At 36.3% G+C, this 13,547-nt stretch overlaps 1 protein-coding gene across 1 annotated transcript; it reads left to right on the top strand.

The window, feature by feature from the left end:
- Positions 1–4,469: 4,469 nt before the first annotated feature.
- LOC128985173 (uncharacterized) lies at positions 4,470–11,502 on the top strand. Its single transcript, XM_054404555.1, has 6 exons — positions 4,470–4,593; positions 5,316–5,488; positions 7,526–7,578; positions 8,087–9,697; positions 9,815–10,273; positions 10,610–11,502. The coding sequence occupies exons 1-6, from the start codon at positions 4,470–4,472 to the stop codon at positions 11,499–11,501; spliced, it is 3,312 nt and encodes a 1,103-aa protein (XP_054260530.1). The 3' UTR covers position 11,502.
- The last annotated feature ends 2,045 nt before the right edge of the window (positions 11,503–13,547 follow it).

The raw sequence follows: 13,547 nt of genomic DNA, 5'->3' as shown, positions 1-13,547 counted from the left end.
GGAATAACAATACATCTTAACTTCCAATGGAATATTTTTTATTTGGTATAAAATATAATTTATATGGTATAACCATATAATTTATTTGATATATGTTTTCCTAAAGCAATTTATAATAGTAAGGACGATTCTCATGTCAAGTGGATTACCCCAGAGGTCACTGATTCGCAAGAAAAACTCATAGATCTGTACTGGCGAACAAGAAATGTAAATAGGCCTAATGTAAATAGTAAATTAGAATACAATAATGCTAAGCGTCTACATTCCGATCTTCTTAGCAGAGCAAAGAAACAATTCTACAAGTCAAAGATTGACAATGCTAAGAATATTAGTAAAGAATCATGGGCAATTATTCGAAACTTGACATGTGATGACAATGTAAATAGTTGTAATATAGGTCTTAAGTTTGATGACGAGCTTGTTACTCACCCGAGTACTTTTTTTTTTTTTTTGTCCTAAGGACGCTAGGCACGAGCCTGGGATTGTTTTTCACATTACTTCAGGCTAGACCTAGGGGTTGCGGCATTATCACTTAGATAAAATCCATTGGTGACTTGGCGGGGATCGAACCCAGGACCTCAGGGACTGAAGTCCCGCGCTCTAACCACTACGCCAGGTCACCCGAGTACTATAGCAAATATTTTTAACAATTACTTCATTTCTGAGATTGACAAGCTGACGGGTCCAGCGATAAAATAGATATAGACCCAAACCAAGTCCCTGATGAAGGTGATTTCCATTTATGGCCTACAAACGAGAAAGAAGTACTGAGCGTGATAGATAAAGTTAACAGAAAGAGTAGCGCTGGTGTGGATGAAATTCCTTGTAGCCTTCTTAAATCATGTAAAGATATCATAGTTAAGCCACTAACAAAAATAATAAATAAGTCGTTTTCACAGGGCATTTTCCCCAACAAAATAAAAACATCAAAGGTTGTACCTATATATAAGAACAATGAAAAAGACATAGTTAAGAACTACAGGCCAGTAGCAGTACAAAGTGTTTTTTCAAAGATCTTTGAAATCATATTCTTAAAGAGATTGTTCCCTTATTTGGAAGATAATCAGGTATTGAATCCTGATCAATATGGTTTTAGAAAAAACAAATGTACAACTGATGCAATATTTAATCTACTAATAAATATCTATGATAATCTTGATATTGTTGGCGAGCAGCTCTGTATTTTCTATGATATGACCAAAGCATTTGACCTCATTTCCCATGATATTCTTATAAAAAAGTTAATGGCTATCGGCATTAAAGGTAAAGCCTTAAATTGGGTAGCATCTTATTTGAAAGACAGGAAACAAATTGTTAGTGTCAGGTATTCTGGTCAAGATGGTTTAAGTCGCCATTATCGATCGGCCACCTCATCTCCTGTAAACACCGGTGTACCGCAAGGTTCCAACCTAGGCCCTGTACTGTTCTTGCTGTTCGTGAACGACCTACCTGAATCTGTCTCAATAGGAAAGATTTGGCTATTTGCAGACGATGTTAGCCACCTGGTGCAGGACAGAGACGAACAGATGCTTAGGCACAAAGCTCAAGATGGGTTAAACCAAATGAACAATTGGTGTAAGGACAATAAGCTGATTTTAAATAAAGGAAAAACCAAAGCTCTCCAATTCCATAACAGGAAAATCCCAGATAACTCACCATTACTCAAACTTGAAGGCACCAGTATCAAAATTGATAATCACATAAAGTATTTAGGCCTAACCATCAGTGACAATCTTAAATGGCAGGATCATATCCAACAAATTTCGCCCAGATTAACAGCTGTGTGCCATATGGTCCGAAGGCTTAAGTCAATTGTTGATAATGATGTTTTAATGAAAATTTACTTTGGTTGCTTTCAAAGTATTGTCAACTACGGAATCTTATTCTGGGGAAACAGTCCTCTCGCAAGCAGAATACTACTTCTTCAAAAAAGAATAATAAGAATAATTTATAATGCTCCATACCTTGCCCATTGTAAAACCCTTTTTGTTGAAGCAAAAGTCCTTACGGTGCCAGCAATATTTATTTTGGAATCTGCCCTAATAGTTAAGAAGAACCCGAACACGTTTCCACTAAACAATACAATTCACAACTACTCAACAAGGCAAAAAAACAACATTCATCTAAATCAAGTCAACTCAAGTTTAGTAAAGGACGGACCAAAGTTTTTATCAAGCTTAATCTACAACTTGATCCTCCTAAATATAAAAAGCATTGAAGATCAAGATGAATTCAAGAGGAAATTTAAAGAATATCTATTGAAGAGGCCATATTATTCTGTTGAAGAATATCTAAAAGAAAAATAGGCCAAAAAAACTGACGACCACGGCGCAGCTGCGCTACCAGTGGGAGATCACCAAGTATCAAGTAAGTAAGTAAGTAAGTAAGTAAGTAAGTATCAAGTAATATTTCATACAATTTTACTGCATTAACACTATTGAGATTATTTTAAAGGGAATATTAAGAGGCTGGTTAGGAATTATTTAGAAAAGACAGTTTGATGAGTAATTAAGTTTAGCTAGCTCACTTGAGAAAAAAAGTTTCCAGAGGCTAATAGACATGCAAATAAAAGATTAAAAACATATCAAAGACATATTGTCCTAATACAGGACTTCTTTATAGAATAGGTCAAAGAGATAATGATTTGCAAATTCATTAAATAATTTACTGAGGTTATTATTTTATTTTTGTTTCTGCAATATTGGCATATTTTACGTTGTTTGTGAGGAAACGTTTCAACTCTGGTCAGGAATCGTTACGGTTGGATCCCTCAAAACCACAACCAATCAACAACAGTTTTACAACAGTTTTACACAGTCTTTGTGTTTTATGTCTGCATATTTCTTACACTCCTTTCCCTGCCTTTGTATCCTATCATGGTTATAAATTATAGTATACTTTGTTTCTTGCTAATGGCTTGTTCTATTTTGATGAGAACAGCGATGTGTAGCTATTTGTCCGTGTTTACAGCCTGACAGGCGCCTCCAAGAGTGAGTGTGGCGTTCCGGAAGGTCGTACTTGGCACACACTAACGTTCATCTCTGACGAGCGAGCTGTCCTTTATGGTGGACTGAGTCAGTACAACGCCGTATTGAGTGAGTTGCAGTCATCAAAATTACCACTGTATTACAGTTAGGTGTTGAATTTAGTATGATTGTGCCTGGTCAAAGTCGATAGTTAACGTAAATCTATTAAGTATACTATCGGGGGAGCGAGCTGGTCTAGTGGTTAGAGCGCGGGACTCCGGTTCCTAGGGTCCCGGGTTCAAATCCCGCCAAATCACCAATGGATTTTATCTAAGTGATAATGCCGTAACCCCTAGGTCTAGCCTGAAGTAAAGTGAAAAACAATTCCGGGCTCGTGCCTAGCGTCCTAGGACAAAAAAAAAATCAAGTATACTATCATCTTAAAAATTACCACTATTAGCCTATACGGTAAGTGTTATGTTAGTATGATTAGTGTTGAAAGACATATTTTATTCTATCCATATGATAGTACAAACACATATAATGCTAATCAGAAGTTTTTTTTTGGTTCAAAACAATTAAGTTCTGCTCATGCCTCGCCACGGTGAGAGAATGCAGAGAAGATATGGTGATTATTTACTGCCTCTTCCAAAGCAAACTGCAGAATGATTGAGCGCTTGTTTTTCATGCTAATTAATTTTATCAATGTAGGGCCTACATGACATGAGGAAAATACTCTACAGATGTGTTTTTTTCCCAGTTGGGACATATAAGGGTCCGTCCAAACTCTATAGTTCTTGTCACTTAAATAATACTCAACATTTGTCTGCAACATAGATTTGCTGTGATATATAATACTGAAATAATAAGTAACAAATTGAAACAGAATTCAAAGGTTTGAACACTATCATACATTATACGAAAAACGTACTTACACTTCCCTTGATGCAATATAAATCTATGGTAGAATCAATCTATGGAATCTATGGTATGGTTAACTCATGGAAAAGTAAACAAACAAACTAAAAAAACAAATCTAACAGCTGATGTATCTTAATGGTTTTAATGTAATTAAATACAGCCCTTTAACTAAAGTTCCTGTCTTAGGAAAGGGTTTATAAAAAAAACTGAGATTTTTCGGGGAATTTTCACATTAAGATCTTTTGTTGAAGTATGCAGTTGATAGGTGTACGGCTTACAGTTATTTCAAAAGTTCAAATCCATCCTAGCTTTATATATAGATTTGTGATTTTATCACAATTTTTTGTTATATTCTTGTCAGTGTCACTTCTCCTAATCATTTCTCCAACTGTGAAGTTTTGTTGTTGTTGTTAAAATGGAAATTATGGCAACAATTTTCATTATTTTAAATATAAATAGTGTACAATCATCATTACCTTTTTAACACTCATTAAGCATCATACATCAGCTGTTAGGCAGCCATTAACACTTGAAACTGACAGGTGATTGCTGGACCTTGGAAGTGAGCAGTACGTCAGCACGATGGCACAAACGGAACGACTGCCGCCCACTACTCTGGCATCGAGCAATATTCTCCCGCGACACCAACGAACTGCTGATACAGGGCGGACTCAAACGGTCCATTGTTGCCACGGTTACATGGAGAGTGAGTCTATTGTTGGAGAGAAAACTTGTCTCGGAAAACCAAAGTTTCAGTTTACGTCAACAAAAGAAGGGTTGTTTTATTTCTTGTCTTTTGTTGTTTTTACCTTCCTTGGTGAATTCCTTAGATTTTTTCATTTGTTTATCACTGTTAGTGTTAGGAGACTGATTGTTGTAGAGGTCAAAGAACCTTAACATATTCAATCAATTTTTCTTGCAAATGGTCCTAATTATACATCATAATCAATTTGCTCCTTTCACTATATATCAATTATTATTTATATTTTGATTTTTCCCTTTGGAAGAAAAGTTTTTTTTTTAATTTTGAGAGGTTCCCAAGGATTTTGAGTCACCTGAAAATCTGCTGCCTACAATTATAAACTGTTTACCTAGTCTTCTTTGTTAATCACATTTTTATACCTAAACAATTAATTGTTGGCTTGTACAGTGGGTATTAAGTATCTATTTGTTTAGTCCCATATGTTATCATGCTAAGGTGCATTTTCTGTGTCAGTTCTCAAGTAGCATTAATCCCTTTACCAATTTTCCAAACCATAATTTTCATGTTAAAAACATTCAAACACTTTCAACACATTACTCACTAGAATTGGTTTTAAGACTTGAAGCTGAATGATATGTCAGTAAAAGTGTATGTCTGTCAAATTTAAACTAATTGTTTTAAACCTTATTTGTTTTTGCCCAGCCTGACATATTTTCCTTGTCCAGATGATTGTTGGCAAATGATCGTTGAGGACGACCGAGTTCGTTGGGTTGAGCACGAGCTACGGTACGACCACGGGGAACCTCGGTGTGACCACGTCGCATGTTACTTTGAGCCAAATCTCATTCTCCACTCGGGTCTTACGCAGCCGTTTTACAACACTCGTCTTTTCCTCGCTGTAAACTGAGCCTTTGGTTTTCTGATTAACACTGTGTGATGTCTGTGCCCAGTGGTTTACTAGCTGTCTTGCCTTTAATGCTTTGACTAACATGTTTCACTGTTAACTAATTGTAAATAAGCAGCCATGCAAACATAAATGGCTTTTAGGCCTCGCCTATAGCTTAGAAACAAAGCATTATTTGCCCAAAAACATTAAGCCCTGAGAAATTTTTCCACAGAATTTATTCATAGTACATACGCTCATAAAAAATTACAGAGTTTTCAAACTTTATTTTTGGTAGAGTTGACTTTTTAATGTGTTTGAATTCTGTGCAATGTTTTATAGTTGAAGGTATATAAATGTTCGAATTTGCTATGGTGTGAAAATAATATCACTATTCACTACTACATTTAAACTTTACCAAGAGTTTGTCAACATTTGTTGTTAGGTGTAGTGATTAAACTCTTTGTTTTTTCCAGTTTGTTTTGTGGCTTCAATATTTTACATCATAGGTGTTGACTTGAGTGCAAAACGTTTGACCTGCAGACGAAGGTTCAGATCCAAATAATCACTCATTGTTTTTTGTAATTGATAGAACTTTTATAACAGTAGAACCCCTCGTATTTGACCATGGCGGGATTAGATATTGGGAGGAGCAAAAAACTATTTTTTTTCTATGATTTACTCACATAGACAATGTTTGCAATTTAACGTGAATGCTGAAAACGTTCTCGATTTCACGGTACACGCAGATCATGTTCCCGATTTGGCCTAAACTGCAGATTATATTTTCATTATGCTTAGTGGCCCAGGATCACTTATAGAATAAAAATGGTTTATATTACCTGTCCGTCAGTGATCCTATTGTTGTCGTCTTATGCGACCGGTTTCAGGATTAAAATCCCATCATCAGGCTGATAAAAATGTCATGTCACTCAAGTTGAGGTCGTCGGTAAACATAAAAACACACACATACAACACGAAACACGAAAATACGGAATAACATTGCTAGCTACTGGCCAGTACAGGACACTACGACGCGGCACGGGTAGTTGCGTGGTCATGACTCTATGACTCATGACCACGCAACTACCCGTGCCACGTCGTAGTGTCCTGTACTGGCCAGTAGCTAGCAATGTTATTCCGTATTTTCGTGTTTCGTGTTGTATGTGTGTGTTTTTATGTTTACCGACGACCTCAACTTGAGTGACATGACATTTTTATCAGCCTGATGATGGGATTTTAATCCTGAAACCGGTCGCATAAGACGACAACAATTGGATCACTGACGGACAGGTAATATAAACCATTTTTATGCAGATTATAATCAGGTTTTCCCAGTGAAATTGAAAACTCCCGCATTATTCACGACTCATTGTCGTAAAGAAAGGCTGGTAAGTGGACTTTCAAGTCAAATTAAAATTAAAATGGTTTATTCAGCCATTAAACACTACAGTAATAGGCTTTGTCTAATATACATAATTCAATTAGGTTAAATAAAAATACAATACATCAGAGTTTGGTTAGCAATAAAATCTAACCATGCCAATAGTCTGAACTTGTTCTGCATTATCGCCCTAGATAGGAAACAAATATGTCGGACACTAATTCGGATATCCCGAAGAGTCGGTTATAACAAAGTGGATATGAGGGCAGCTACTGTATGTTAAGTTTCAAAGCATATCTTAAACAGTAATTCCACTTAGTTAATTCCTCCAAGGGTGATAGGTCCACCACTGAGACATGATGATTCCATGGTAGAAGAGAGAGTTACTTCCCCCTGTTGTAGTAGCCTAACCTGCCTCCCTAAACCTTCTGCTTGTGGTACTTTGACGACCTCACCCAAATAAAATCTGCCACATTCATCCCACCTGCAACAACAGTTTTTGCTCCAGATGATTCTGTGTTCCAGATTGTTTAACAATTAACGAGGATCATACCCTCTGTTCGGATTTTGAATTAAAGTGTCATTGCAAGCAAAACATTGAAGTTAGGATTTTATAGTATTTGCCTACTATTGTATGTTTTTGTAACCATTTTCCAATATTGTTTCAGGACCATGCGTATGAACTGCTGATACTGCCATTTGCACCTAAATCACTTTTTAGGTAAGTTTCACATAGCTCAGCACGCATAGCTGTCTAAGAGACTGTCATATAATTCCTTTCTATCTGTACATTGTAACATCTGTTCAAATGTTTAGAAGTTGTTTTTGTTTACTATGATGTTAGTTTGTTTCATATTGTTAGTTCTATATCATGGTAGATAAAGCTATCTATGTTCAATAAAGCCTAACTAAAGGTAATTTCGTTTATAATGGTTTTATTCATTCAATCTACAACAATTTATTGAACATAGAAGATTTTATTAAAATATACATCAATCTTTTTTCATGGAACGGATACTCAGACCTGAAAGATTTAATGCCAATCCTAATGAAGTCAATGCAAGTCAAGATTGGAAACACTGGTTTCACACTTTTGAAAACTTTATTGAAACTAGTAAAATCAGTGAAGAATTGAGGCTTAAAGTATTAACCAATTTCATTTCACCATCCGTTTATGAATATGTAAATGACTGTGAAACATACAAACAAGCAATTGATGTGTTAAAAAGGTTGTACTTGAAACCTGTCAATGAAATCTATGCACGTCATAAACTAAGAATCAGAAGACAAGAGTCTGGTGAGTGCATTGATACATACGTAGAATCTCTGAAGCGACTTTCCAAAGATTGTAACTTTAAAGCTGTCAATGCTGTATCAAGTAGAGATGAATATATCAGAGACACATTCATTGATGGCTTGCTAGTACCTCACATTCGTCAACGGTTGTTGGAAAGCTCTACTTTGTCTTTAGATGAAGCAGTTTCTCAAGCCAGATCACTCGAACTTGCTAAATATCACTCTGAACAGTACAACTTAGACAAGTGCTTACCAACAATCAACGCTGCAGCCTCAAAACCTATCACTGAAAAGAATCCATACTTGTCCAGTCCTGATCCAACACCTTCTGCTGCCAAGCCAGAATCGTATCCATCTCAAGAAAATATAGCGTGTTCACTCAATCAGACATGTTACTTCTGCGGCTTTAAGAAACACAATAGAGCTGTTTGTCCAGCTAAAGAAGCTATATGCAGAGGATGCGGCATTAAAGGTCATTACCAAAAGGTATGTAGAAAATCCAAAACACCAACTTCTACAGTAAAGGCATCAGTCCATCAGTCAAATTGTATTGCCTCAGTACCATCGTGTTTGAGTAAAGCTGTAGTCCCAGTACAATTAAATGGAGTCGATGCATACGCTCTTATAGATACTGGTAGTTCTGGTAGTTTTATCAATCAAAGCTCAGCACTTAGATTCAACATCCCTGTCATTCCATGTAATGGGGGAGAGGTATCAATGGCTTCCACAACTCTGCGTTCTTCAATAAAAGGGTACTGTAAAATCAATCTTAAATTACAAGATCATACTTACAAGAATGTGGTCTTCAGCGTACTTACAAACTTATGTTCTGACATTATTATAGGACATGACATTCTAAAAAGACACTCAAGTTTACAAGTACAATTTGGAGGAAAAGAGTCGCCTCTCAACATATGTAGTGTGGCTTTAGCTAATGTTGAGCCAGTAGAACTATTTCGTAATCTATCTCCAGATTGTAAGCTTATTGCAACAAAATCTCGAAGGCACTCAGCAATTGACGAACAGTTTATTGAAAGTGAAATTCAATTACTGTTAAAAGAGGGTATTATTGAAGAAAGCAGGTCTCCATGGAGAGCACAAGTCCTTGTTGTTTCATCAGATAACCACAAACAGAGAATGGTTGTCGATTATTCACAGACAATTAATCGTTTTACAGAACTTGATGCATTTCCACTCCCTAGGATTGATGACATAGTCAACAAAGTAGCTTCATACAAAGTTTATAGTTCTATTGATCTTAAGAGTGCCTATCATCAAATCCCAATAACAGAAAATGACAAACCTTACACGGCATTTGAAGCTTGCGGGAATTTGTACCAATTCACACGAGTGCCTTTTGGAGTTCGTAATGGTGTCCCTGCTTTTCAACGTACGTTAACCAACATAATCACTTATGAAAAACTTGAAGGTGTTCAGGTCTATCTGGATGATATAACAATCTGTGGCAATGATCAGGCTGAACATGACAGGAACTTGAGCAATTTTATGAAAGCTGTTTCCAAATATAATCTTACCTTGAATAAACATAAATGCAAGTTTTCTACAGCCATGATCCATCTATTGGGTTATGTAATCAGTCATAAATCAATAAGACCAGATCCAGATCGTCTGCAACCACTTCGAGATCTTCCCATTCCAACCAACTCAAACTCTCTTCACAGAGCTCTTGGTATGTTCTCCCACTATTCACAATTCATTCCTAAATTTTCTGAGAAGGTGAGCTGTTTAAACAGAAGTTCATTTCCACTGAATGAAGAAGCTAAATGTGTATTCCAAAGACTTAAACAAGACATTGTTAATGCAGTAACTTCTTCGATTGACTGTGATGGGTTGTTAACAGTTGAAACTGATGCATCAAATCATGCAATAGGAGCAGCTTTGACTATTGATGGTAGACCCGTAGCGTTTTTCTCTAGAACACTTACTAACTCGGAACAGAAACATTCATCTATTGAGAAAGAAGCATATGCAATAGTTGAAGCGTTAAGAAAATGGAGGCACTATCTCATAGGCAGACACTTTCGCCTTATAACAGACCAACGATCTGTAGCATTCATGTTCAGTGATCGGAATGCAAGCAAAATCAAGAATGATAAAATAATGAGATGGAGAATTGAGTTATCCTGTTATAAGTATGAGATCATTTACAGAGCTGGAAAAGAGAACAAAACAGTAGATGCTTTATCCAGGGTGTGTTCATCGATGGAAGGAAGTTTATCAAACCTTGTATCACTACATGACGCTTTATGTCATCCAGGAGTGTCTCAAATGTATCATTGGACTCGGAGTAAAAACTTGCCTTATTCACTGGATGAGATCAGAAAAGTAACTTCCTCCTGTCGAACCTGCTTAGAGGTAAAACCTCGATTCCACAAACATGAAGGACAACTTATCAAAGCTACTCAACCATTCGAAAGACTGAATATAGATTTTAAAGGGCCACTTCCTTCCAAGAGTAGAAATCGTTATCTTTTAATAGTCGTAGATGAATACTCTCGATTTCCATTCGCGTTCCCTACTCAAGACACAGCTGCTAGGACTGTTATTCTGAGACTTAAGGAACTTTTCTCAATGTTTGGAGTACCGGCTTATATTCATTCTGACAGAGGTTCATGTTTTATGTCTCAAGAACTAAAATCATTTTTATGTTCACTAGGAGTTGCTACCAGTCGTACAACAGCTTACAATCCTCAGGGCAACGGACAAGCTGAGAGGTATGTTGGTATTATATGGAAGACAATCGAACTATCACTTAAAAGTAAAAATCTGGACATATCTGATTGGGAAAAAGTACATTTAGAAGCTTTGCACTCTATCCGGTCGTTATTGTGTACTTCAACAAATACAACACCGCATGAAAGACTATTTCTCTTTTCTAGAAGATCTAGTAATGGTAAGACAACTCCATCTTGGCTCATGAATCCAGGTCCAGTGCTCATGAAACGGCCTGTCAGGAGCTCGAAATACGAACCACTCGTTGAAGAAGTACTGCTCCTTGAGGGGAATCCTGAGTATTCTCACATAAGATATGCAGATGGCCGTGAAACTACAGTGAGTTCCAGGCAATTAGCACCTGTAGGAGAAGTGTCACATCATGAAGAAGACTCAAACTCCAATCTACGACATGAAGAAGACTCAAATCCCAATCTACGACATGAAGAAGACTCAAACACCAATCTACAAATAAATGAAAGAAGTTCTCAAGTTGATGCTGGACCTGAGCCTATCTTCCAAGACGAGGAAAGACTGAATCAGGACCAGATTGCTCTAAGGAGAAGCTCCAGAAGTAAACACCCGCCTTTGTATCTAAAAGACTATGTCAGCTAGGAGGGGAAGAATGTTATATAATTCCTTTCTATCTGTACATTGTAACATCTGTTCAAATGTTTAGAAGTTGTTTTTGTTTACTATGATGTTAGTTTGTTTCATATTGTTAGTTCTATATCATGGTAGATAAAGCTATCTATGTTCAATAAAGCCTAACTAAAGGTAATTTCGTTTATAATGGTTTTATTCATTCAATCTACAACAGAGACCGGGTTTGTACTTTTTTGTGTAAAAATTATATTTGTTGGTTGTCGATATTGTCAGCCTTTACTGTGCACAACACACCACATTCCAAGAACACTGTGTGACCTACTTTTTGCCATCCTTCGCCTCCTCATTTCAGTCTAGTGACAGCTTTTTGTCATGTGCTGGTCGATTCCACCAGTTAACTGACTTAGTGGGCTTCCTTGCACTGATTATAGCACACCAAGTAGCTAATTGCTGCATTTACTTATTTTTGCCACACTCACTTTTTTTTCTCTCCAGTATTCCAATCAAACAACACAAAACAGTGTAATTTTATTAGGCACGTAATACGTGTACGCTTGAAAATAAGTTTAATGTTTAAAATAAGGCAACACTTGCTACAACTAAATACTACGACTACAATCAGATGGTGCAGCATTCCTCATTTCCTTCAACCCTTGGATTTAACCTAACCTAAAAACGTGTTGTATAGTGTATAAAAAAGACTAATTATTTAAATGCTTTATAATTATTGAGGAGAAAAGAAGGATAACTAACTCACCTTGTAACTGTAAGAAACATATAATGTGTAACGCGAGTGCAAAGTGCCTTTGCTGCACTCGAGAAACTTTCCACACCAAATAACTATTGAGGCATTATTGAGCTATATGAGAAACGGTTTCAACTAAACAAACAATGCAAGGTGTATGATTCTGTTACATCTCTCCATTTGTATTTTATATCATCTTAATCATATTCAGATGGTTGTAAATTCAATTTTCAAACCATTTTTACGATTTGGATGAATTAAAATTTAGTGCTTACTGAAATATGGGTTTTTTAACTTTTTGATAAAAAACAGAATTTTTAAAATTTTAATTAATAAATGCTGGTACTCCAGTCCCATCTTTAAATTCTCTAAGGGCCCTCCACTTCTTTCTTGTCTTCCTTAGACACACGTGGCCCTTAATGTTTCACAGATGGTTTTAACCCTTATCCAGTTCATCACTAAACTGTAAGGTTTCTTCCATTGCTCTGAGCAATGTCTGAGACTCTTTGCCTAGCATTCCATCCACAAAAGTGATTAGAGGGGTGAAAGAAGTGTTTCTTGTTTCTGTTAACTAGTTTTAAGAATTTTCTCTTCTTCTATCTTTCTGTATTTTCCAGTACTTTTTCGTATGGGAGGATTGAGTACGATGGAGCAACAGTGTCAACGACACGTACATTGATTAATGCTTCCATTTGAACCTCCCATACACCCGGCAATGGTTATTTATAATTAATCTGAAACAGAAATGTAACTTTATTTGTTCTTTATTGTAAAATCACTTATATTCGTTGTGCCTAAACCATCATTGCTTTAAATATTAGCGTTACAAGTTAACAGTGATTTTGACATCCGCAATCATCAGTGTATATGTTGTCTGTTTCAGACTGAGTTTAGACGTAGTTTGCAAGTATCCGAAATATCTCCAAGCAGAGTTTCCTTCTCTTCCACTTCATCTACAGTCAGTGATCGCATCTCGCCTGAATAATCCGTCCTAGCCTGACTTCACGCTGTTTACAATTTTGTACTGATAGTTCTTAAATTAGCCGTTGTCTTAATGGAGGTTTCACGATAACTATCGCTTACGGTATTAGCTGCATGACATGCAGTGGTTGAGTTTTGTTAATCAATTGCTTCAAGCGTAAAAATTCAAGTTTTCACAATTTAGATAATTTTATTAAAATGTAACAAATTTATATATGAACGTGTGTTATTTACTTAGTGGTTGGTTTTAGGCTTACCAGGCAGGTAATGGTTGAGTTTCAGCTAATTCTCTTATAAAGTTTTATTGGAACTAACATTTTATTTAGATA

This window comes from Macrosteles quadrilineatus, unplaced genomic scaffold (genome assembly GCF_028750875.1).
Source record: "Macrosteles quadrilineatus isolate MER2022 unplaced genomic scaffold, UCM_ALF_1.0 Scaffold_2__2_contigs__length_208266976, whole genome shotgun sequence".
In the NCBI taxonomy this organism is placed as follows: Eukaryota; Metazoa; Arthropoda; class Insecta; order Hemiptera; family Cicadellidae; genus Macrosteles; species Macrosteles quadrilineatus.
This window is presented reverse-complemented; position numbering and strand designations above follow the sequence as displayed.